The sequence below is a fragment of the Episyrphus balteatus genome, chromosome 3 (assembly GCF_945859705.1).
Source record: "Episyrphus balteatus chromosome 3, idEpiBalt1.1, whole genome shotgun sequence".
NCBI lineage: Eukaryota > Metazoa > Arthropoda > Insecta > Diptera > Syrphidae > Episyrphus > Episyrphus balteatus.
In genome coordinates this window covers 17916774-17944492 of record NC_079136.1, presented here as the reverse complement: position 1 = coordinate 17944492, position 27719 = coordinate 17916774, and the positions used below count along the sequence as shown (strand labels likewise).

Below are 27719 nucleotides of genomic sequence, written 5' to 3'. Positions count from 1 at the left end.
TCAGTTTTAATGCAGAACACTTTGATTTGACATCTTGTGGCATGCTAAGTAGACAAAGAAGCAAAACAAAAAATCCTGTCAAGTAAAAAGAAAAATTTTCTAAGCACATCAAATGACATGTGTCATTTTTAAGTTTGACATATAGCCTTGGTCGGACTTGAATAATAAATTAATTTTTTGTCATGTGGCAATCATTAAAGAATGTTTAAAAATTATGTTTTTTTTTTCAAAAATAGAAAAACTCAAAGTTAAAAAAACCACAATTAGCCTTGGTCAAAAAATAAAATATTAAAATTTATTTCCGTTTTTTTTTTTTTTGATGAAGTTATAAAATTTGACGTCAGAAATGCCATTATTAAATTTGTATACATCTTATTTTTGACAATAATTATTAATAACATACATAAATATAAAATATTAAGATGCACGTAAATTCATAAATGCAAAAAAAATCAATTTAAATTGCGTCGGTTTGATGAAAAAAAAAAAAACTTGCTCTCCAAAATGACAGCTATTTAAATATTCAATCTCTAGTGAAAAAAGTGAATGTTTGCATTTTTTGTTTGCATTTTTAAATTGATTCACCGATTAATGTCAAATTAGTTAGATGAAAAAAAGTATTGACATTTAGAAAAATAATAAACTTATGCAAATATTCGCATCTTTGTGGATAATTAAGTGCTTTGTTTATACATTAAAAACAAAAAATAGATGAAGTCGAATTTTAACAAATCAGCACGTTCAAAAGCGTCATTCTGTGTATATTCTACCTCCCTAACAACTGCGCTATTGTTTTTGCTTTTTAAATTTAGATCAAGAATGTCAGAGTGTCACCTATGTAGATTATTTTGCATTGAGAGTAAAAAATGGAACAAGTTTTTATTTTATATTTTTTTTTATTATTTCTATAGAAAAAAAACTCACCTTATAAACTTCTGAAAAGAAGCCCGATCCAATTTTTTCCTTAACAAAATCATCCACTGAATATAATGCTGAAACCGCAGTTTTTAATGCTCGACATGATGGTCCGGTAACTAAACGATCTGAAGATATGGCTCGTGCAACTGGTGGTGGTGGACCACCACCATTGCAACTAGCCATCATGGTAACACCACCGGGGGCAACCAATAATGATGATGATGATGATTGTGATGATGATGTTGGCGGACCAGGTCCACTGTGTTGATTTAGATTCATTTTTATCAGCTTTTAATTAAACACGACGAATAATTGATCATAACTTTTTAGCGATTCGCGGTTTTTTGTATTTTTCTTTTTTTGTATTTTTGTATTTTATTTTATGCGAATATTTAAACTTTTTTTTTTTACAAATTAAACACAATGAATGTGAGGGCAAATATATTTTATTTAATATTTTTTTTTTTTCTTAAAAAATTTGGCACACTTCACTATGAGAGGGTGATAAAATTAAATTTTATATATTTTTTGTGTATTTGGGGAGTTGTGAATTTTTATAAGTTAATGAAGTTGGCAATCAATTGCGATTAATTTCGGAAGAAATCGATGATAGTCCTTTAAAAGTCAATCTGTATAAAGAAAAAAAAGGATGTTGTTTTAATTAAGGTTTTCAAGTTGAGGAAAAAAAAATTGGTAGTAAAATTGTTCAGTATCAGTTTTTTTGGCATTTAGATTTGTAAAGGAGGATGAGGCAAGAAGGTAAATAGGTTAACAGTAGGGTGAATAGTTTCGATTAAAATGTAACACTTACATAATTTTTTTTTCATTTCTATTCACTTTATACTTATAGTAGGTTAAATACCAATTTTTTTTAGTTTTCAATATGTTTTTAACATTACACTTCTTTGTAAACCTGTCTTTCAAAGTCAAAAACTTTTAAGATTAGATGTAGGTAACGGGTGTGACGGGTGCTTCGGTAACTTTTACGAGTAGAACCCATTTTGTAGATTTTTGAAAGAAAAGTCGTGGCTATCGTTCGTATTCAATAAGAATGAAAATTTGATTGCTTTCCCAGGAAGCATATATTTTAAGGAAATTTATAAAAAAAAAAAACTGTCTTCATAAAAATTAATAAACGTAAGGGGCGTGACATTATGTTGTAACAATATATACATACATAAGCATTAAAGACAAAATCAATATCTACAAAATACCACAAAATAGATGTACCATATACCACAAATTTGATATCTCAAAAACTTTGCACGTTAGAGCCATTCTAAAGCTAGATTCGAATCAAGAACGTCAAAGGCCATTAGAAAAGTTTTGGTTTTGCATGGAAAAAAATTTCTCGCCAGTATTATTGTCATTTACGGAAAAATCGATCTTAAAAATCACTTTTTTGTTTTTTTTTTATTTTTTTCATTAATTTGTTAAAAAGAGTAGTTTTTCTGATAGTCTTAAATACAAAAATTTAATCGAAAAAACGGCATACAAAAGTTTTCAAAACTAAGAATTTATGTCGGTAACTTTTTTGATTGAAAAAAAAGGCAATTTTTTTTTAATTACATTCGTCAAAAAAATCAAAAGTTAACTTTTTGGTCAAAAAAACATGTTGTTAAAATTCAACTATTTTTGTAAAAAATTAAAATTAAAGTAAAAAAAAATCGTATTTTTGCATTTTTCTCAATATTTTTTAGGTTATGAAAAAAATTTGAGTAAAAGTTGTAGACGTTTTTATTATCTACAACTTTTGTACTTATTTTTTTCGATAGGAGGTCTACTTTTGACAGATTTTTGACACCAAACCCATTTTTTCGCCCACACACCCTTTTTCCCCCAATTTGTTTGTGGGCAATTTATATACCATTTATTCTAAATTCCCTCAGAAAACCGGATTGGCACTGGTCTGTTACTCATAAATTTGTTCATCACTCATTTTCTACCGTTTCCACTTTTGGTCTCTGAAAACGGTTTGAAATTGGTCTAATGATTTTGTAGCAAAATCAAACTTGCTCTTCTTTTCGCAAGTGGCATCCGATCGAGATTGGATTTTCAATAGAGCTCTTGATACCCGGATACCCGAGTACTCGCCCGAGTACCCGGGTACCCGAGTTTTCGGGTATTACTCGAGTACCCGGGTACCCGGGTATTCGGGTACCCGGGTAGTTCGGGTACCCGGGTACCCGGTTGTTTAGTTACCCGAATACCCGGGTACCCGGGTACTCGGGTATCAAAAGAAAAAAAAAGGATTTGTTAGGAAAATTGTTAATACTGAGCATTTTAAACGGTAAATAACACACCATAGGTATAAGATTGAAGGCAAAAATTAAACTCAAAACAGTTCTCCAGTCAAAGCGAAGAATCGTCGTCAAAAAGAGTTTTAAATTGGTTTACTAGCAAAAAGCAAAAGACGCAACATCCGCATCGTCTCCATTCCTCTGGGTGGCCGAACTATTCCCACCGGAGAAGGGTCCTTGCCGTGTGCAAAGATACCTTTCATTTTGTTTATTTTGATTTTTATCCATAAAAATTTTCCAAAATATTAAATCAAAAAAAAAAAAAGCGAAGAAAATGAGGTTTGAAAAAAGCTCTCATAGAAAAAAATAATCAAAAATTAGTTTGACATGGTTGTATTGAAATGTTAATATTTCGAGATATACGCAATGCATTTTCCAGATCAAAGTCTTAAATGGATCCTGATAAGATTGTTGAACAAATATATATATAAAAATACCACAGTTTTTTCGAAAACTTAGAAATAAAAATAAAAAAGTTTCCACTTTTGATTTTTTCAAAATCGAAAAAAAATCAATGTGGCTACCTTCAAACGCTTATACCACAAGAACGACGCAACTAATGTTATAGTCCAATAAATGAAGCTAAAAAAAAGGGGGTTACCCTACAAAAGGTCCGGTAGTTCTAAATTTTTGATATGTTATTAGGTATGGTTAGTAGATAGAAAAACCAAATTTCCACAACCACGCCCCCTCCGCCCCCTTCAGCATCACCGAAAAACCATAGAAATCTGGCACTTTTTTCACTTTTATGCACATAACTTTCTTCTGGTGCATTTTATTGAAAAAAAGTTGTTGGTAGACTTGTAGAAAACATAATTTCCTACGAAAATGACCTTGGTAGTATTTTTATACATCCAAAAACAACGAAGTTATGAAGCTTCCAAAAACATGTAAAATTTCGGATTTTGCAATATTTTCAGTTTCTTGTCACTTAACAGTGCTATAACTCTCTAACAATTGACTTTTACGCAAAAGTCTTCATAATCAATCTTATAGACAATTTAATTACCTAAAATAAAATGTAACCCACTTCGATTTTGTGAATCAAATAACCGAGTTAGGGCTAAAATAGTAAAAAAGTATTTTTGATAGTTTTCGACACTTTTTGAAATATCCATTAAATGTATAATTTGTATCCCACAAAAGGTCGGGTGGTTCTTATTTTATATTTAATCAGGTTTCAATGGTAGATTGAAAAAAAATTCATAGCCACGCCCCCTCCGCCCCCTTAACCATACTCCAAAAACCAATTCTGCATTTTTTCAGTTTTATGAAGTTTCATATATGAGTTGATGAGTTGACAAGTACGATTGAAGGAGGTTCAGCTTTATTGCTATATACAACAGGGTGGTCCTTAGGAACAAAAAATTGGGGACGCCCCCTAGAGTGGTTCCAAATCAGGAAAAAAAAGCCCTATTTTTTTCAAATTTGTATTCCTAACCCTTCCTGACCATATTTAATTAAGAAGTTTATATCAAAAATCCGCCATTTACCCAACACTGGACACAGAATATCGCCCTTGCTATAGTAACTTCTTATCAAAATAGGGCCAGGAAGGGTCAGAGATAAAAATTTGAAAAAAATAGGGTATTTTTTTCCTGGTTTGGAACCAATCTAGGGGGCGTCGCACTCAATTTTCGAAAAAGAGTAAAATAAGGACCACCCTAATATACAACTATCAATCGGAAGTTGATACAAATTTAATTTTAATATCTTATTACTTAATTAAAAAAAGTTTTGAAAGCAGAGAATGGTCCTAGTCGTTATAAAGAAATCTAATTACAAAATTCCAGTTGACCAGTTTTCCTATAATTTTGGTTTAAAAATCCAAAATTTCAGTATTTATCAAGAATCGATTGACAGTTGTAAATCACAATACGGGTGATTATAAAATGGATAATAAAACAGTCAAATCCTGTTTGCCTAAGAAGTATGGAGAAGGTTAAAAGGTTGAGAGTAGTCAAAGCAGCCGCAGGCACAGTTTTGGAAGTCATTCGGTCTAAAGTTTACAATACAGATGAGTACCCTTACCCATCCTCTATTTTTTGAAACTGTAATACTGAAGAATAAGAGTGGCCCTTTGGATAAATGGAAAAGGAAATGTTTGGCCTTATCCCATGCTGTTATAGCTGCTGCTCGTCCCCGATCCTTCCTTTCCCCCTTCAAACAAGAATAAGTGTATATGTATAGGAAGGTCCTGAGCTTCTCATTTATATGATTACATCCCTTGGCTTTTCATCAAATCACCACGAGGCGCAGCTACTTTAAGTTTCTACTATCATGCAACCACAACCACCCCTGATTCAACTCGAACGTAAGGATGCTTTCTTCCAGTTGCGCCAGAATTAGTATCTAAAGCAGGTACCATAGAGCTTCAAAGATTTTTGAGGAAGACATCGACTTACTATACCTAGGGCAGAGAACGTGTGTGTACCTTCGAAAACCTGGGAGGATCAATTTATCTGATGAATTCTCCATTTTTCACATTCAATTCTATGGAGAACGTCTCATTCATGCCATAAGTGAATGTGACACCACCTCAAACATCTTTGTTTTCGGAAAAAAACAAATTTTGCAAAATGTTTCAAAAACCCTCTGCTCTTGAAGCTGCAGAGAAGCTAAGGACCCAAATGCCAGAGATCAGAAAGTATCGGAGGCGGAAGAACATATCTTGTTGGCTTTATATGGAGAGGACAGTAGTCAATCTCTAAGCTCTCTTCGATATTTCAAATTTATGAGCAGTTCAACTAACTTAATTTGTGCAAACTACCGCGTACAACAGATCCAGCACACTTTCATTTCCTCCGGACTTATCACCAGATCATGGCGTGGATGGGTATTGAGAAAAACCTCTGGAATGGGGCTGGACGAGAGGATGCCACGTATTGCAACGTATTGATGAAAGCTGTGTCATGCAAATACCTATGTGCCTAGATGCATGGGAGCTGGCAGATGCAGGAAAGAGGGACTTAAATGTTCCACATTCTGTAAGTTTTGCTGTGGACAATCCTGTCAAAATCGTCCACTTGAATTTTTTATGAAGATGTCGACGAAGAAGATCAGATATCATCGATCAATTTGAAGAAAAATTCAACGAAGCCAACTTTTCTCATAATTCACCATCTTCAACTCCACCTATTACTTCTATATTTCCCCACCTGCTACCCCTTCCCCTCATAACGCAATTCTTTTACCTTGCGCTTTATAAGCGCATGAGATATTAAACTAGGTTATTAAGAAATACGACTTTTATTAAATAAAAACACTTACTATTACATGGTTCTTATCAAAAGAATAAAGTTATGAAAATGAATTCCCTACAAAAGGATTTTTGGCTAAAAATTAAAAATTAGGAAGTTATAGCGCTGTAAACAGGTAAGAAACTGAAAATAAAGAAAAACGGAAATTGTAACTTTTTTTTGAAAATTCTTAGTTTGGTGGATATTGGATGTGCAAGTTGTAGGAAATTTTGTGTTCTACAATTTTGCACATTAATTTTTCACATTTAAATGACCAGAAGGAAGCTATGGGCATAAAACTGAAAAAATGCAGAATTGGTTTTTGGGGTATGGTTAAGGGGGCGGAGGGGGCGTGGCTATGAATTTTTTTTTTCAATCTACCATTAGAACCTGATTAAATATAGAATAAGAACCACCCGACTTTTTGTGGGATACAAATCCTTCATTTAATGGATAATTAAAAAATTTTATAAAACTATCAAAAATACTTTTTTACTATTTTAGCCCTAATTAGGTTATTTGATTCACAAAATCAAAGTGGGTTACATTTTATTTTAGGTAATTAAATTGTCTATAAGATTGATTATGAAGACTTTTGCGTAAAAGTCAATTGTTAAAGAGTTATAGCACTTTTAAGTGACAAGAAACTGAAAATTTTGCAAAATCCGAAATTTTACATGTTTTTGGAAGCTTCATAACTTCGTTGTTTTTGGATGTATAAAAATACTACCAAGGTCATTTTCGTAGGAAATTATGTTTTCTACAAGTCTACCAACAACTTTTTTTCAATAAAATGCACCAGAAGAAAGTTATGGGCATAAAAGTGAAAAAAGTGCTAGATTTCTATGGTTTTTCGGTGATGCTGAAGAGGGCGGAGGGGGCGTGGTTGTGGAAATTTGGTTTTTCTATCTACTAACCATACCTAACAACATATCAAAAATTTAGAACTACCGGACCTTTTGTAGGGTAAAACTCCTTTATTTACTGGACTATTAATGGTTATGGGCTTAAAATGTAGCTAAGAACATTCCAATGATTTTTGGTTTTTTGGAAAAAAAAAATTTTTGAATCCAACATGGATGCCATGGCCATACAAATGGTTTTTGTTTTCTTGTGAAAATTTTTTTTTGTATCTAACATGGATGTAATGGCTTTTTTGACAGACAACTGCCAAAGTGTATGTACAGTGGTGCCAAATGTTTGCATGGATTTCAAAAATCCCGATGTCGTTTTTTTGCACAAAATCTATATAGATAAACAAAAAAACACACCTAATGTTAGTGTTTATTGTCTTAAATTGTAGCTTAGAATATACCAATCATTTTTGGTTTTTGGTAAAAAAAAAAAATTTTCCACCCATCATAGATCCCATGGCCCTAATACTCTTAAATCAAACACTTCCAAATAAAACAAACAAATGGCTTTATTGTACCCGAGTACCCGGGTACCCGGGTATTCGGGTATTATAATACATGAAACTACCGGGTACCCGGGTACCCGAACTACCCGGGTACCCGAATACCCGGGTACCCGGGTACTCGAGTAATACCCGAAAACTCGGGTACCCGGGTACCCGGGTATTTGTGAGGACGGGTATTACCCGGTCGAAATCAAGAGCTCTAATTTTCAAAAAAAAAAAAAACACCCGAAATAAACTAAAAAATTTTTTTAACATTAAATCAACATTGAACATAATATTACATTTTACATTGCGTTTTTTTTCCTCAGTCTATAGAAAATCAAATCAAATTATAAATTCTTGTATTTCATAGACGATTTATTTAAAATTTGGCTAAATTACTATTTTTGGGACCCCAAATCGATTTGGGCCCACTGTGCCATGACCCTAAAATATTTTAGTCACCAAGTATTACCAGAACATTTTAGAGGCAAGGAGTCAAATTTGAGAAATCTTGGAGCTAAAAAATAGCTTTCAAAAATGATTAAAAAAAACCGCATACAATTTTTAGTTTTCTATCTTTTGTACTATCAACACTTTTTTGTACTATCAATCCTTTTTTCTTAAATACAAAATTCAAACCTCTTTCACTTCTATATAAATATTTATTAACTTTTCTAATGTTTAGTTTTTATTTTATCGAATCAAGTCTACCTATACCTTTAGGTTATATCAAAAGAAAACAAAAACATTTTATCTTTGCATCACAACCTTCTATCTACGACAAGTTCACATTTGAAATGAAGAGACGCCATTTCCTCCCTGTCCATCAATGTTAATTATTTTATTTCAAATTCTATTTCTAATTTTGTACATTATTTGAATGCAAATCAAATAGAAATAAAAAAAAAATAATAAGAACAAAATCACACAAAAACAGACAAAAAATTGCAAAATTCCGTCTCTCGGAAAATTTCAAAACTGGCACACGTAGAAACAAAAGGGAAATAAAATAAATCAAAGTAGTAGATAGGTGCCGCAATAGAAAATCGATTTTCGAAATATACAGAAACACACACACAAGTAGACCTCTTAGAGTTTCTTTTCGTTTTACAATACTTTTGAGAAATTCCTCTGAAGGCGCAGAACTTCAAATGGTTTTTCTTCCTTGTTTCGATTTTTTTTTTTGGCAAGGAAACCAATTTAAAAGAGCCGCACTTAAAACAAAAAAAAAAAAACGAAATAAACTATGCTAAAAATATTGGATTCAAACGTTCAGCAGACACTTTCAAGTGCTCGCCCAGAGGAGGCCATTACCAAGGCTTGAAACAATTGTGACAATGAATAAGTAAAATTTCTACCTCCTCGCATTTGTGGAACCTGTGGGTGGCCGACCTAACCAGATAAAGAAATATCCTCAAGACAAAAAAGATTGCAAATTCGATAAGAATAAGAAAAAAATAAAAATAGAATTGTAATAAGCACATATTAATAACACACGAACGTGTATAAATAAATAAAAAAAAAGGTCAATTCGGTAATGCCTTTCCCTTCTTCAAAAACCAGCACTCCTCCAGATTATGGCCCAGAATCAGATTTTAGTGCGTGTGAAACAATTTATTGCTTGAACGATTTCAAAGAGAGGAACGTTTGAGTTTTGAAGTGGAGCACAGTATCCAATGGTACCGACTGTGCCGCCCGCCACCCGCCCCCAGCCAACATACTCAAAAAAAAAAAAAAAAACATCACAAAATCTGAATAAAGAAATCATTGGGTGCTGCTGCTGGTGGTGGTGGCTTGATGCTGTAGACATTGGTGTTGTTCTTCGTTTGGCGGAACCGGAATTTCTTAACGAAGATTTATTGCAGAATGCACTGAAACACCATCACACTGTGTGTGCACCATAAAGTCCACACGATATTTTTTTTTTTGGGTCTTCGCCATAGCATGATGGCCGAGAAAACAAAAAAAAAAAAATTAAAGACAAATATTTCGCCTTCTGGTGCATACATAAATATTTGTTTTCATTGAATTAACAACGAGCTTGAAACTAACAGAAACGTGTAGGAATTGCATTTAAAGTGGGCAGCATTGAATTTAGTATAAATATGCAATTGGAGGCTTTTTTATGATACAAAATTAAGCTTTAAATATCTTTGTGAAAAGAGATGCCTATTAGAAAAAGTATCGACAATTGTCTTGGTACTATGGTTTGAAAATCAATCATCCATAATTGTTTTTCCATCTAGAAGTTTAGTTTTATTTTAGATTAATGGGCGCTTAAGAGAAACCATAATAAATTAATGTAAACTGGGAGCTTTGATTGCCCTCAATTCGCCTTTAAGCTTTTTTGAAAGAAAAAAAAATTATAGCGAATAGCACCCCTAATACACACTTCAGGACGGTGTTTCATCTACCTTTTGTTGAATCTGCTTATATTTCATTGAAAACGAGATGGTTATAAAGTGACCAACTCCAAGCGGGTGACATAACCGTTGCCGGCACACAGGAAAGTATCGAAACTATTTAAATGATCCCCTACAGAATGCTTTTAATGTACTCTGCTCAGCAAGTCGACAAATCGATTTCACATCTTCTCCGTACCTTGCCCTGCTTATTTCTTCAAGTCTAAAAACTCATTTGGTAGAGTTTTTTTTATAATGATAACAGTCATTTAGTCAACAACGACATTAATATTGTATTTTGCTTAACAGTATTACAATGGGCCAATAAAATTACAATAAAAACAAGGTTTTAACTAAATATATCGGGATCATCGTTTCTAACCTCGCTATGTCTAAAAACTTTGATTCGGAAAATCCATAAATTTAAAAGTAGACGTTAATTTATTAAATTTTTCATCAATATTCACCACTTGTTCTAGAAGGTGCAAATGCACATTCATTACCGGGGCAATCGTACTTAAATGCAGTGATGTTATGTACGCCTCCACTCCTGCAAAACTTAACTGGCAGGAATTGGCAATTGAATGAAAATCATGCTAGTATGGATAACAGGTCATAGTGACAGTGAAAGCAACGAATATACCGATGAACTAGTCAGACAATGTCCACCCCTTCATTGTCATGATACAACACCCCTGAATTGTGAAGGGCAAAATATCATAAACACCACTAAAGCTGACGGCTAAGCCAAAGCTATCTAAAATTCAGTACTATGTAACTTAATTAATGTTTCAATAAAATCAATTACCTACTTACTTATAATTACCACCTATCTTCCAACGACAAAAACACATCTTAGGTGCTATAAGCTAAACTCAGGCCTGATAAAGACAGTATAATAGCTCTAATCACTGGGGACTGGCATGTGATCACGTAACTCAACTCGGTACCTATACCGTACATACAATGCCCATTCTGAATAGTAACCAAACTATGAGACATCAGCCTGCCACGAAGACGTTTGCTGATTTGGGCATCGGATATTATCAGCACCCCTACATACCAAAGCTATGAAGCTCTAAAAACTAGCGATTGACATTCACAATAACGCCATTCGTTGGACGAACTCGCTTCTAATCTTCGGAGCTTAAGCCACTAGCAATGGTGAAAATTCACCATCTAAACTTGTACCATCATTCCATCAAAAATAGGCCCAATAGCTCAAATAAAACTCAAAGGCCCTTACTTCAACCAACGGTAATAAGGACGTGAGTGAATGATATTCACAAAATTCCGTTTCAGCAAGAGACTTGCTTATCGTGTTTTGCATTCAAGGAAGGTGCTGAGGCTCTAAATGGTTACTGAAGCCTATGACTGTAGCCTATCACATAAAGGACTGCTGCCTTGGTTGGTGGATACAATTTAGCATTCGCCAAAGCTATTCCAGCTATCCCACAACTTTAATCAAGCTTAAAGGGAAAAAGTGAGCAACAATCACAGTTCACAGGTAGCCTTTCGAGCGAGAGACTTTCTCACTGAGTCATCTGATGGACGAACTCGACTTTTAGATTTGCGTTGCTAAATAAGAGTGACTGGTACATACATAGATACACGAATGATTGTTGTGCTGAGCAAGGCTAAGCATTAAGCATCCTTCCTGCCCCTAAAAACTCCATTACATTACTAGGCTCGGCCAGGTATCTGACCAGGATAGGTTCACACCAACAGTCTCTCAGGAAAAAAAAAAACGATCAGTGACGAAACTTTTGTCTCCCTAAGCCAAAACCACACTTAACCATTCCACAAACAGTTAAGTTCACAAGTGTTATAGTAACAAAACGTAGGTTTTATAAGCAGGTGGTCTAGAAGCCGCCATTTCTACCTACCAATAAACTCTTAGAACATGGTAATATTTTTTTGTTATTAGAAAAATAGCTGTGTCGCTAAAAATAATTAAACAAAAATTCTTATCTTTTCTATATTATTTAATAAATCGATCAACAAGAATTGTTTAGCTGTAGTATGTACCTGCGTATCTCTATACAACCAACAAATTAAATTATCTTTCTATTTAATCCTGACTAAACCAAATTTTATCTTATCTAATCAATCAGGAAAATTTGCGCAGCGTCAGGTGTAAGGTTATTATTATCTTGCTGATAGCTTTAGAAATAAAATTGTTTTTGCTATACTTTATTTAATATCGAACTTGTTAGATTTCTTTATTAAGCTTTATATCAAGTGTTTCTCTTTGAACAAAAAATTTCTAACAAAAAATAAATATTTGTGTTTTTGTTTGCAAACTTTTCAGACATGTAAAAACAGAAACGAAAAGATTGTAAGAGTCATGAAAAGCAATTTCGTTCTCAACAAAATTTTTTTTATACCTATTCTATAAAAATCTTAAATTACCTATAACTTTTTCATTTTAGGTATACTACAGAGCTTTTTCTTATCGTAAAGTAACACAAAATTACCAATGAAATTTGTTATCTTGGGTTATTTCAGGTGTTTTTTTTTTAAGAGCCACGTGATACGTGATAAGAACTCAAGCAGATATTGAATAACAAGTAGGCAGATACATTTGATTTGTTGACTAAACTATATTTCAACTTCTGAATTTAGTTATTATTTACAAAAATAAAAAAATAAATAAAAAAAAATACATATTTAGACCTTTATGCAATAAATTTATGAGACACTATTTACAACTACCTCTAGAAAAAAATAGACTTAAATTTACTTAATTTATTGACGAAAAAAGTAAAAAAATTTTTAATGATTATGACTTTTTATTGATTATTATTTTCAAACTTGCCACCATAAATTCCTTCCTTATTTGATAAGAATATTGTTCATTGAATAAATTCTTTAGCTTAAAAAAAACAACTGCATTTTTCAAATACTTATTGGGTAAAGTACTTCAACGACTCTTGTTTATCATATGTATTAAAAGTTGATATCGAACCCAAGTAAGTGTAAATAGACTGCTGCTGCAAATGGTATATTCGCGTAATATAGTTTCATAAACTCTTGTATTATTATTTGATGTGAGTGATTGTGTTGTTATTATGATGAAAAGTTTTTACCCCCTATTCACCACTCATATTGAGGCTTTGTTTATGTTTATTTAAAAACTTAGCGTCAAAACTGCAATTTGAAATTCATAATTTTTGGTCTTTATTTGTTGATGTTTGCTTTAAAACGTGGGCAATAGGCAATATTTACAATACAAAACCCCCATACAAATAACACTTAAAAATGGAAATTACTTTTTTTTTATATTATACATATTGGTTTGTGTTTAATTTTGTCTCAGTGTAAATATTTATTCTCAAGATAGAAGAGAGAAAAAAAAGTACTTTAGGACATTTGGTTGACAAATATAAATGCAAAAATGTTGAAATATAGCCTGGCATGTGGCAATTTTTTTTTTTTTTATTGAAGAATAAGAAATGACATTGACATTGACGAGGGTGATTTTACAATTATTTTGAAATATATGCATGGATCTTTTTTAGATTAAAAAAAGTTCATAAGGTAAGACAATTTTCTGTGCTATTGGGAAAAAGTTTTATTATTATCATATTTTTTTTTGTTCACATTGGTAATATAGTCGTCAAGATGCTTCCATTACTAAAAACCATACTATGATTTTCTACCTTTCCATTCCATTCGTATCGTAGATTTGCTAACAATCAAGAAAAGCAATCATAGTAACCGTTAGTTTTAGCAATTTGTATGAGATTTTCCATTTTGATGAAATCCTAAATAAATTTGGTATTGGTAAGAAATCTACGAATGGAATTCAATATTAGGCCGACTAAGACAAAAAAAAATAAGAATCCAAGTTAATACTCAAATCGGTATTTACTTATTTCTTCACCCAAGAACTAAGTCCAAGTACTGTCAATTAATCTAGTCAATAAAATTAGATAGGACTTAGTTATTTTACCGATCGTTAGTATAGTTAGGTACTCAAATCGGTGCCAAGTGATTTTTTCACACCAGGACTGTCGAATTGGTACCGAGTAGGCTAACCGCATTATTACTTGGACCGAAGCTATTTTTTTTTCCAATTACTTGAATGTTGTTTTGCCAAATAAGTTTTTTTTTTTTTGATTGATTTGAAAGCTTTTTTTTTTAAACTGCCCAAAACACCAACAATGGGAAATGCTATGCCGGCACGAGAAAACGAAGAAGAAGCGATCGTTCGTTCTTAACAAGGCTGACAATCAAGTACAAAAATAAGCTCTTTAATGACTAAAAATGAATTCTGTAAATTTTGAATTATATTTGTTTTGTTCAGGTCTTTAGATTTTTGTCAATTCAATATTAATGTGTGTTGAACTCGTTGCACATCTAGATGTTTTCAACTGCTTAATTTGGTTCTGCCGAGCTGCAAAAAGTTAAACAAATTGAGGTAACTTTTCCATTTGGTGTATCGAGGTAGAATTATTTATTCAACTTCGGCTCTGATATCAAAAATTTGCACTATTAGTTTCCTCATATCATGAATGGCAAATAGCTAAGTTTGATAGTTAGGGAGGTTCAAATCGAGTCGATTGTTGAGACATATCAAGATAGATATTTACACGTTTTAAAAAAAAGGATACATTTTTAACGTTCCAAAAATAACTTATCCATAGATTAAAACAAAAAAAAGTGTATTTTAATCTATGTCAGGAATCAGACTACGTAAACAAAATTTTAAACTACGAGGATCGAAAGATTTTGTTTTTTTTCTTTTTTTTTTCAAAAATTTCATTTAAAAAGTAGAACACTAATTAAGTAAATTCCGCTATTTAAATGAAATTGTTTCTATGAGGATTTCTTCTCTAACAATAAATTATTGGTAGATAAACCGTGCTTTTAACCAATTTTATCTAAAAAAAATAATAATATTGATCACCATTAGAGTACTTTGAGCACATTAACTCACCATCAATACACAAATCTTTTTCTTTTATGTATTTACATTGAGTATTAAGAAGGATTGCAATCTCTACTGAACTGTTTTGTTTAATTTTGAAATTTAACGATATTTTGGTTTTAATTCATATCTAGATCGACGTTTTGCAAATTAAAAACAAATCAATAAAAACCATGAGTCTCCCTTCTTCAAATGAAAGGCTAATTAAAATAACTGCAAACGTTAAATAATTAAAATTTAAAACAAATTCCTTCCCGTGTTGCTCAGTCTAGCCAGGCATACGCCACTTCTAACAAATACCTTTCACTTCAATAAAACACGATACGTAGTGAAATTATCTATTAATAGAGATATATCAATTTAATTAATACTATTGTAGGTGGAGTTTTGATGTTTCGTTTCAAACAAAAATTTATCAGAGAAATGAATAACTGGTCATTACTATTTGAATTTTATTCCAATTTGACGAGGTTCACCTTATTCATTGACGTCCGTTAGATTTAAGTATACATAATAAATAGTCACTCTTTGTTGCATAAGAAAAACAATTAATATACATTTTATGAGGATATCTTTTTCACATGCAATTCCGGTTAACCAAAATATCAAACGAAATCGTTATTTTGATCTAGTTTAGTTTTATATCTTCTTTATGGCTTGTCTTTAAAAGATCACTCGTAAGACAAGTTTATTTCTGTTTTGGTGTTTTTTTGGGGTAAAAACTAAAAACCAACTCATCCGGAAATCTAACCTTTGTTGTTTTGTTTTATTTTTGGTTTATGTGACAAATTAGATTAACTACTTCTAAGGTGATGAATATCAAATTTGCAAGACAACAACAAATTAAATGCTAAACTTTGATCACAAGTCAAAAATGTTAATCTTATAATTAAATTTTGATATAATAAAAAAGACGATGAGAATAACCTTGAAGTAAAAAAAATCATGCTCGTGATAGTTATAAATTAAATTATATTAACGTTTACGATACGTTTTACTTTGTGAACAGAAAATAAAACAATACATTTATTAAATTGAGATAAGAAAGTTATTAAAAGCAATTTAATTAGAACGATATGAAATTGCGTGATTTTCAAATACATAAATGTAGACTAACTAGGATTTTTATCTTTCATGTTCAATCGATCTGATAAGACATGTTTTAATAACAACTTATGAAAAGAAAAGACATAAACACTAATTGAAAATCAATAAATGGCACAGAGTTTTGCAAATAATGTGAGATTATCGGTATTGATTTTTGAATTTTTTAATTGATTTAGAAACTAAGATAAGCTATTGTACATTTGATTATTTTTACAAGTACTAGTCCTCTGAATCTATGAAATCTCTTTTGTACCTGTTCAAGTCTATATATCTATAGTGGGGTGATCAAGCCTAACAGGCATATTCTAAAATGGGACGAACAAAAGATATAAACACCTGTTTTGTAAAGGGTCGAAAATTTTTTTTAACTCTCTCTTTATCCAACCATAGGGCTGCCAGACGTCCCGATTTCGGCGGGACAGTCGCGACATTTGGACCCTGTTCCGATATCTGTCCCGATTTTGTCCCGACATTTCGATTTCGTTCAAAAACTTTGAGAAACAAAAATAAAAGTGAGTGCTATATGAATGAATATGTATTTATACATAATGTCCTTACTAGGAACATTTGCAGCATGTTAAGTGTTGCTTTTCCTTTTTTTTTAAATAAATATACATATTCACACTTTTTTTTTATTATAAACACGTATAAAGTAAAATTATTGGTCAAATATTTGCTTGACTATCTATTGTATGTTATTGTATTTTAAGCATAAAAAGCTTTTATCTTCAATTTATTAACTCTCAAATAAAAAAAAAAAAACTGGTAAATCGCATAAAATTTTTAAAACTATTTTATTTAAAAGGCGACGTTAAATTTAATGGAATCTTGGGATTGTTATCTACATTTATTAAAAGATAAATCAATTGAAATTTTTTTGTTTGATGATTTTTTATGGATAAGGCCCAATGTATTCACTATCCAATAAGTTTAAAGATGCCATTAAAAGTTTAAAATTTGTCAAATCGCATACGAATTTTAAAACTTCCCATTTTATATGGTGACTTTGAATTTAATGAAGAGTGAATAAATTGGGCACTAAGTTTAGTTTTCAAAAAATGAAATTTTTAACAATTCATATTTTTGCGTGAAATCCACAAAAATGTAAAAAATAAGTCAAGAAAAATTTTGCAATCACACACGTGATTCTTTTTATTTGTTTTTAATAATTAATATGTATTTTTTTGGTGTCCCGATTTGTCCCGACTTTTAAGACCTATTGTCCCGACATTAATAAAATTTTATCTGTCAGCCCTATCCAACCAAGAATTGAAATAGCTTCATTGGTAGTGGAGGTAATATATTGAATAAATTCGAGTTTACGATCAAATGTCACACCGAGAACAGATACCTATATCAATTTCACGAAATATTGATATATCGTTAAACATACCTACATATAGTTAAACGAAGCAAAATAAAACTTTCTTGTAAAACACATTGTTTTACATTTATCCACTTTGAGAAACAAACAATTACATAGTGTAGATACACCATTCAAAAAAACGAGTTAAGGTCACATTGTAATTCTTTACAATCATGATAATTTGAAATAGTTTTGAAGATTGTCACATTGTCAGCGTAAATTAGACTTTTGGAGTGTTTTAAAATAGTAGATAAAAGTCGTTTATAAATAAATAAGAAAAGAATGGGACCCAAATGACTGCCCTTAGGAATTCCAGAATTTGAATTTATTTGATTCGCAAACAAAACAGTACAGAGAAAGCTCTTTCAAATAAATAAGATTTTATCCATCTTACAAATCAAATCCTAATTTTTTTTAATTTGAAAAGCAGAACACGATGTGACAACTTGTTAAAAGCTTAACTGAAATCAGTAAACACACAATCTACTCGATTTTATTTATTTTCAGTCAATTCCAAAAAAAATGTTACTGTTGAGCGATCTTTTGTAAGACCATGTTGATTAAAAATAATAAGAGATTCAACATAAAAACATAACGATTTACAAATAGGTAATAGCCTCAAACAGCTTAGGATTCACAGATAGTATGGAAATATACATATAATATAAGTTATAATGCCACCCAGCGTTACCGTTGAAAATTTTTGAAAGGTCGCTTTTTTGTCGAAAAAGTCGCTATATGAAAAAAAAAAGGTCGCTTAACCGTTTTCATATGTTTTTACATAGAAAAATAAACACAAGTTGTCTTGAAACAAAGTTTTTATTAAAAAAAAAATTAACAAAATTAGAAACTAAAAAGTGGTTGTCTGTAAAGCCGGTTTACGGACACTTATTTTACGTGATATCGTCATAAGAAAACAGGTCGTGTGCTTTTGTTAAAAAAATTATCTAATAATTATTTATTTGCCAACTTTTTTGTAAAAAAAAATTATAAGATATAATAAATTGTGTAGTAAAGTACTTAAACTAAAGATTAAGACCTAACTGTATGATTTGTGGAAAAACTGAATAACTTTTTGAATCCTATCATAATTTACAAGAAAAAGCTAAATCAAATATCTTTTTTTCTTTTCTCATTATATACCAATTTTTGTATGTGAAAAACTTATAAAAAAATTACGCCATTAAAAAGTTTGATATTTTTTCTAAAGAATAAAGCCATACTTAGATTTTTACAATGCGTAAAAGGTAAAAAATCCATTTTTGTTATATAAATTTTCATATCAACCATGTCTGCACGACATCTACAAAAAGAGCTAGAATTTTTTGAACCCAATTAATTTTCATCAAAAAAAGCAACAAAATCAATCTTCATTTATTTCAATTACCTTGAAGTCCATTTTTTTTTTTAAATGACAATTTATAATAAATTTTATACCATCTGAAAGCCTATTATTTCAGCTCAAAATATTAATATAGACCATGTTTGTACGACATCTACAAAAAGAGCTAGATTTTTTTGAACCCAATCAGTTTTCATCAAAAAAAGCAAAAATATCAATCTTTTTTATCTTCTCACGCCATTAAATCAATTTTTTTAAATTAAAATAAAATATTAGACCGACTACTGCACTCTTGCAATATTATTTTATTTGTTTGAAATTTTTTTTCAATTTCTATTGCTAAATGCTTGTTCAGCATTGAACTCGGTCTGGTCAGAGCGCGATCGATGGACTCAGCAGGGCTGCCAGAAATCATGATTTAGCATGATTTTCATGTTTTTTGAACTAAAATCATGTTTTAATGTTTTCGTGCCCAAAATCATGTTTTTTTTTTTAATCCAAGAGAAAAATCTTTATAATCTTTTTGTAAGCCCACAATCTTTTTCACTAGATGAACTGTTATTTTTAATGGGGGTTATCATGAATAAAAATTTCCCTCGAAATGTTTCCCATGTTTTAAATATGGGATCGAAAATGATCATTAAAAGTTTCCCTCGGAATTTATTGGTATCGGCAATCAATTTTCCAGGGGAATGTAGACATCATTTCTTACGATTTTTTGCTAACTGAAAATAAATTCCGAGGGAGATTCAGGATCGCACAATAAATTCCGAGGGAAACAAAATTCCCCTCGAGATTCACGATAGGGCCCAATAAGTCATTCAATACCTACATGAAGTATGTATATATGAAATTAACCTTAAATGAGTACAAATTATAAACTGATTTATGTTTTCAAGTTTTATTCCCGCCATTTTTGTAATTTAAGTTATAATTACAATGGCCACCATTTGAAAAAAAGTGGGTAAATTACAAAAGCAAATAATTATTTTTTCCTTCAAAGGGCAATTTTTCCCGAAAAAAACCATTGTATATATATTCCTATAGTACTCTCATGAAGTAGAATTTTCTGTTTTGCGTCGCCACCGCTTTGATCGCTAGTTTATCTTATATTTGAACCTTATGCAGAAAATTGAAATGCAGATCTACCAAAACATGTCGCTAAAGTATTTTCTTCGATTGATAGTACTATAGAAATATATATACAATGAAAAAACTATAAACGTTTTGAAGCCAAGATCTAAGAATTCTCCATCATAAAATGAGTTTGATAATTTTCACTTAAAGAATTTTTACAAAAAGTACCCTGTGTAGTTATACCTCTGATTCTAAAATAAACTCGAAAAAATTTGTTTTATTCACCCCTAGTCACGATGTGGTTGTTCATTTTCTTTCAAATTTTGCTTTTTTTTATAAATCATGTTTTTTGAACTGAAATCATGTTTTTTATCATGTTTTTTTAAATTTCGAAATGGCAGCACTGGGACTCAGAATAAAATAACTTATTCTGAGTCCATCGATCGCGCTTTGAACAAGCTCAGAATACTTTCAGAACGAAAAAAGAAATTGAAGCTCTAAATGTTGAGAGGTAAAAAAGAAATACAATTTTTAGAAAAAAAAAGTGGCTATAATGAAATTGTTTGAAAAGGTCGCTTTGAATAAAAAGTCGTCGCTTGGTCGCTAAGGCTTCGAAAAGGTCGCTAATAGCGTCTAAAGTCGCTTAGCGGTAACGCTGATGCCACCATTCCCCTCTGCATACAGATACGACATTTGTAGGAGTAGGTACCCTACGTTGTCTTTTAAAAATTAAATTTATCTTTATTTAACATCTGCTTCGTGTCTACCACCAACTTTTGGATACTTTTATTCTTTTTCTACAATTTTTAGTGAATTGGAGCAAAAGAATTTACGACCGAATCCAAACATATTAAAACAACGGAAAGAACATAGTTATTTCTTATTATTTGTTGTTCTCTGCTCCAATTCTTAACAAACTCTTCATGATTTTGATTAAGAGTTTTTACCCCAAAATCTACCTACTAGGTAGAATATATCCACAAAAATTGCAAAAATACTACCAAAAATTAACAAAAAAAAAAAACCTGCCCAAACAAATGAATGTAAACAAGTAAAAATATAACAAAACTTTGTGTAAAAAAATTCAGAGTGCAAATTCAGAGAAAAAAGTTTTGTTTTAGTTTTTCCTTTTCGGTCTGGATTGTGTTGTGGGTTGCTTACATTTTTATAGGCGCCTCTTAATTTTGCAGCATAATTTGTGTCCCTGCCAAAAAGGGTTACTCCAAGTTAATGTATCCATTATTTTTTATAGCGAGAAAACCTCGCAACTTTTATTAAATCAAAAATTCTATCCATAAACAGAACACATTTGAATCTCGAGCAAGAGCAATAAAATAAATTTAAAAAAAAATTGAAGAAAAATATATCACAATTTCTTCATTTCCTGCTCTTCTACGTTTTCTTGCACTATTTTCTTTTTTTTGATATCACTCTTCTTATTGGATTCTTTGGCACTTTCTTCTTCTTCTTCTTGCAGAGCTCTCATTTAGCTTTTTTTAATTCTGTTTAAAATTTTTTTTAAAGAGACATTGTATTTTTTTCTATTTTATTTTAATCATCGATTTGTTTATTTATCATTCGATTGGTTTTCTATTTTTGTTTTTTTTTTTTTAGCTCATTTGTTTGTAGCCATTTGTGTATTTCAGCACTACCGTTGCACTATTTTTCGTTCAACATACACACAACACAGAGAAGGAATCCGATATAGGTATTGGAAATTTTGACAGCTCAAAAAATGTAATAGAAAAAAATAAATGAAATAGGATGCTGTTTGTTGGGCCGATATTTGATGATGAACAAGAAGAAAAGAAGAGCGGTGACGGTGAGGGAGGGAGGAAGAGAGATTTTTTGGATTCTTCTATTTATTTATCACTTGGGCTCTCTTTTTGGCACACACTCATTTACTTATGAAAAATCAAAAAAAAAAAATCCCTTGCCCGGCTGTGTGGAAGTGACTGAAAAATTCCTTCAAAGATGCCAAAACGATAATGACGATATCTCGTTTTAACCTTTGCATTCAGAAATGACGCCTAACCAAGGGTTGTCTTTCTCGCACGCACATAAAATACAGGGCTCATAATAAACATGAAATAAAAAAAAAAAGGTTTTTTTCTTGTTTTTTTTTTTTAGGTTTTTCTATATTTCTAGAAAGCCCTTGTTTTTTTTTCGTTTATACAATTTAAGTTTTATAATTTGTTTACAATTTCAATCAATAAACATTTATTTTTTTATAATTCAATTAAAGAATTAAAGTTGTTTTTTTTTTTTTCTTGTTGGAATTTTTGATTTATGTCTCGGTTGTACTGCAGTGGCCGCGGCATTGCCAATAAAATTTACAGTGAGAGATAAAATAAAAAAAAAACGAACGGCGGAGTAACGGTTTGCGCGACAACGACAGTAGTAGAAACACAACGGAACGACAACAGAAAAGCAACTGAAGACGACCGATTGGAGAGGAATGCGAAAAGGATGAAAAAAAAACATGGATGACAACTTGCATGGGGTGTTTACAAGAAAAAAACGAAAAAGAAGAAACACAAAGTTTTTTTGTGGTATTTTGCTTTGGTTGGGTAATTCGTAAAAAGAGTAGATTATGAGTGATGCCAGATTTATTTTTTGAAATTTTTTTTATATTGTAGTAGATTAAGTCGACAAAATTTAATCTGTGTGATTCAGCAACTTTTATCTTTTGAAATCGGTAGTAAAGCTGAGGTTTAACACTGGTTCAAGGTCCATACATGTTAAAAGCGCCAAATCCATACTCCAAGTCTGTACCACGTTTGTACAACAACTGGCCCTGGGTATTAAAAAACGTATGGGAAACTGCTTTGGCGATTTTCTTATCTGTGTTTTCTTTTGTATAGCCTTAAAGCCTCTCCAGAAAAGACGAACTTATGTCGAATTCCTTTCAATGCAAAAATCGAATTTTTTTGAAAAAAGAAAAAAAAAATAAATAAATAAAACCTGTTAGCCTCGTTCTTTTTGAGGTGGTTAACTACTCAAGTAGGTCATGTCGTGTAATCGTTCATAAAAAAATCGTTCAACGCCTTGACCGGGACACAGTTTTGGTCTTTTGTCTTTTTTTTTCTCCATAAAATTTTTTTTTGAAATAATTATGAAAGAATCGGCTTTCTTGAATCTAAATCTGGATTCAAATCACGGCACACGATTACTATCATACGTTAAAGTTTTTACTATTTCTGTCTCTAGTTTAATTAGAATAATACTATGTTTCCACCTACGCTAAATCCGAGATTTAGCTAAGTAGATTTAGCATAAATCTCGAGTTTTATTCTAAATCTTGGATTGAAAGTAGGTAAATTTCTTAGATTTAGGGCAGCTGAACCCAAATCTGAGATAAAGCAAAGTAGATTTAAAATAAATCTCGAGATTTATTCTAAATCTACTTAGCTAAATCTCGGATTTAGGCTAGGTGGAAACGTAGTATAAAAAGATAGGAACCATACGTAAGCGAACGCATGGCCCACAAAAATAAAACTATCGGCCATATTCTGCTATTCAATTCATGAGTTTAAATGGCGGTTAAATTTAAACTTAAGCAATTTTTTTCTTTTCAAATTCTAAAACAGACGAAAACAATGTTTTGCTTTCGGAAAATTAGAGGTTTTTCAAAGTCAGTTTGACGTGATAAAGAATGAAATCCTTCGATTCACTTGAACCGAATAGTAGAGTAGGCCTCTGTGCTACCACCAAGGATTGTTTACTTCTATAGATCGCAGAGTATAAACAAAATTTCTGTACATATGTATTTGGTTAATCTTACACGCAGATGGTAGTCGTAAAGTGTATCTCGGGTCATTTTAAGTTACGGCTATTTTTCCCCGTGAGCTGTCAAAGTAGCCAAATATTTAATTGGTTGGTAGTGCTCAATATTCAAGATATTATGCCACTTTGAATTCCATTTGGAAGACCAGATACAAGACGAGTTATTCTGTGTAACACTCATGTTTTATTGCATTTCAAATTACATATAATATATATATGTATACATCATATAAAAAATTTGTATTCATAAAATAAAACCAAAATAATTACTTACCATTTTTAATAAGAAATGAGAAATTTTCTATGGGCGTTGTATTTTATTGTTTTGCATGATAAATTCGAATCCGAAGTCGGAAAAATTCTATCACGTCGGCGCGGCGTTATGATTTTCAGATATATGTACGTGTTAGAAAATCACTTTAACAAGAGCCGAACGAACATTTTTGAATTCGCATTAGAAAATGCATACTTTTGTTCCAGGGGTGACATTCTGTAATATGTATGGCGAAAACGAACAAACGTGTGTGCGAAAGGTTTGATTAATACAACTTGAAAAACGAAAGAATTTGTTCTGTATCAGTCGCAAATATTTTCTTTCTTTCTTTCTTTCGCAACGATCGTTTTTGTTTTTTTTTTTTTTTTTTTTTTTTTTATAGAATGTACCCCCTGAAGTGCAGAATTGATCTACCATTTCAGGACTTCGGAATCAGAGAACCAAAATCTTTTAGAAAATTGAAGTTTTATTAAAAGGAGGACTTCTTTGCAGACCACTGTTATTAGAGAATCAAATAAGAATATAGTAGCAGCCAATTTATTATGGCGATGGCGCCCAGATATCCCGATTGGTGTGCTCAAAAGAAAAATAGACCTCATAACAGGAGAGCAAATCAATAACTCCTAGAAGAAAAGAAACGGCTGTCTTATCTTTAAAAATGTATGGCCTAAAACTAATGAAAATAAAACTCGATATGCCTATCTTATCGCTGAGTAAAAAGAATATTAGAATAATAATAGGTGTACTAACTGGTCATAGCGCCATTACAACAATATCAATAAGTCAATATGTAGAAGAAATAGAAACCTGCTTTGCGAATGCCGGAAACAGGTTAGTGGGAGTTCGAGGCAGACATGAGAAAATTAATTGAAAGTACAGGATAGTTAATAAATTAACCATTCTATGTTAACCAATATTTTAGGAGCATCTATGCATAAATTCGATAGATCTTTGAGATTACTCAGTGTGACGAGAAATGAAATTCAATGCAAAATTAATTATTATTTTGAACAATCAATCGTTATAATCCATAATGATTAAGTAATTTAAATCTATTGATTTCGGAAAGACTACATAGTTAACCCAATTGGTTTTAGTTCGTGTTAGAATAATTATTCTTTTACCTGAATCTGTAACTCATCTCCTTCTCAAATCATTTTTGTTTTTGTTCTTAAAGCTACTTAAACCGTTAATCTAAATTAATATTTCAAATCATCAAATAGGGTTAAATACCTTAACATACAAGATAAAATACGGTTCCTTAATCTTGATATTTCATATTTGACTTGATTTGACCATAAAATGGAAATAGATTTTTTTAACTAACAAAATTTATTGAAAACCAAAATGCTTCTTCTACATTCACTTCTTCCTCTTGATGTATTTCAAGTACTTTTTGGAATTGAATGTGTCCTCAACTTCTTCCTCAATCTTGATCTTCTTTCGTGGTTTGCGAGCATCAATGCGGGCTTTACGTTCAGCTTCAGTAAGTGTACTTAAATCCAATGGAAGCTGTAAATAGACAAGTTTTGAAAGTTGCAGAATTTAATAAAATACTAAAATCAAACTTTAATAATCTTTCTTGGCTCGTGGTATCGAATGTTGATGGATGAACCATCCGGCAAAACGACAACGGTTGGATACATTCTACAATAAACTGATCGATGAAGTTTTGTTATTGATGCTGTTGCAGATGAAATACATCTTTGTTGTTGATTTATTATTGGACTCGAAATAAATCGAGTTAATTGTTTAATAAGCATTTTAATTTATTTTTTAATAAAAAAATAAAAGAAAATTGTGCTCAAAGTGTTTTATAACAACGAATATTAGGATGAAATGAAATGTCAAATAACTTTCCAGTTTATAGCAGAACAGCTGATTTGTGGCAGTGCCATGTAAAATTATAGGAAAATTATGCCTAGGGTGTGTATACACTTTATTGATTTTAAGTCAAGACTTCTTAGTCAGCTATTACACGAATCCTCAAGAGGCTTGACTCTTTTTTCTAATTCTAATTTTCTTGTGTCAAAATTTGAAAGCGATTGGCAAAGAACATTTCGAGATTTACTATTAAAAGCAAATAAATATGAGATATACCAAACACGTTGATTTCAATTTCAGATTTCTCAAAGAAGATAAGAGATTTTTAAAAGATTTAAACGGATTTAGAAAGACAAGATTTAGTTCTATTAGAAACCGTTACAAATTTATTTAAAACAAATAACCAAAAGCTAAGAAATAATCTCGAAAACTGGTAAAAAGCGGCATTTTCGATTTTTTAACGGGATTATCTCAAAAACGTGATGTGATAGAATTTTTTTGACTTCAGATTCGAGCTCAGCACACCAAAATCCTATAGAAAAGTATACCTTGGTTTCTGTAACAAAAAAAAAGTTTAATTTTGTTGACCAGTGTAATCATTCTGTGAGGCGCGTTCTATTACACGATGCCTCTTGAGTCCAGGACTCAAATTTGACATTTCTCTCTTGTTGTTGTATTGCACCAAGAAGCAAAAAGAAATGAAAGGGAATGTTGAAAAAAGAAAAAGTGGAAAAAGAAACGTCAAAAAAGAGTCTTAGAATTTCGACGCACGACTCTCTTTTTGGATAATTTTTTGTTTGATCTTTTTTCTCTTTTGCACTCATTACGTTTGAAAAGAGGCGCGCCTCTTGAGGCTTCATGTAATAACTGACTTAGGGCCAGTTGGACAAATATTTAATCCGTGGTTCAGCAACTTTTATTTTCTGAAATCGGTGGTAAGGTTCCGGTTTAGCACTGGTGCAAGTTCCACATATGTAAAAATAACCACAGCCATGCTTGAACCGAAGTTGACCCGCCCTACTAACAATTTTGCTTCTATAATGCTTTACAGAAGCAACTATTGCATCTGTAAAGCTTTATAGAACCAAAATTGTTTGTCGGGCGCAGCCAATCCGCCGAAATCGGTGGGTTAAAATCCTGATCCGAGGCTGAACCAAGTTTGTACAACTGGCCCTAAAGTGTTTTTTTTTTTTGCAGTCAAGCCTGGTACGCTGCTCGCGCTAAATTTTAGCTGAGATAAAATTCCCATACAAGTTATCGATAACTTGTATGGGATCCATTTTATCTCGGCTAAAAATTTTCTATAATTTGTATGGGAGCTAAAATTTAGCGCGAGCAGCGTACCAGGCTTCAAGGTTAAAAATTTTTGTTTACAAAAATACATACCCTCAAACTGTCAAAAACCACCTGATGTTTCTTAAATTTAATAGTATTAATACAAAATTTTGTACTAGATTTAATTAGTCAATTCCCCTTCATTTTTTGACACAACTCTATAGATTTGTTAATCATTTGTGGAAATTCGATTTTAAATACAAATTTAAGCAACGTTGCTTAAAGGCAAATTAAATATTTAAGCAAGCTTAACTAAACAACCTTTGAGAACTAATTTAAGCAAATCTAATAAATACGGCTGTTACTATTTAGGCTATTGAGAACAAATCATATGACACACCCTTAAAAACGGATTTTACAGTTTCGTTCTCTTTCGCATTTTATGCCCACTTTTCACGAGTCGATTTAAGGCAA

At 31.4% G+C, this 27719-nt stretch overlaps 2 protein-coding genes and 1 long non-coding RNA gene across 3 annotated transcripts in view; 1 reads left to right on the top strand and 2 right to left on the bottom strand.

Annotated features, from left to right (window-relative positions):
• Positions 1-21705, bottom strand: part of LOC129915696 (serine-rich adhesin for platelets) — a 225634-nt gene extending 203929 nt beyond the window's left edge. The window contains exons 1-2 of the mRNA XM_055995351.1: positions 21248-21705; positions 925-1547 (exon numbers count right to left, since the gene is read on the bottom strand). Coding sequence (XP_055851326.1) covers positions 925-1197 — 273 coding nt within the window. The 5' untranslated portion in view covers positions 1198-1547; positions 21248-21705. The remainder of the gene's footprint in view (positions 1-924; positions 1548-21247) is intronic.
• On the top strand, positions 19412-22037 carry LOC129915697 (uncharacterized). Its single transcript, XR_008772354.1, has 2 exons — positions 19412-20597; positions 21701-22037. It is a non-coding gene; the product is annotated as an uncharacterized LOC129915697 (long non-coding RNA).
• Positions 22038-25455: 3418 nt separating this feature from the next.
• Positions 25456-25997, bottom strand: LOC129914805 (39S ribosomal protein L55, mitochondrial). The gene is made up of 2 exons (XM_055994209.1): positions 25715-25997; positions 25456-25658 (listed from the first exon to the last, which is right to left on the bottom strand). Exons 1-2 carry the CDS (start codon positions 25907-25909, stop codon positions 25509-25511), a joined length of 345 nt encoding a protein of 114 aa, XP_055850184.1. The 5' UTR covers positions 25910-25997; the 3' UTR covers positions 25456-25508.
• Positions 25998-27719: the final 1722 nt, after the last annotated feature.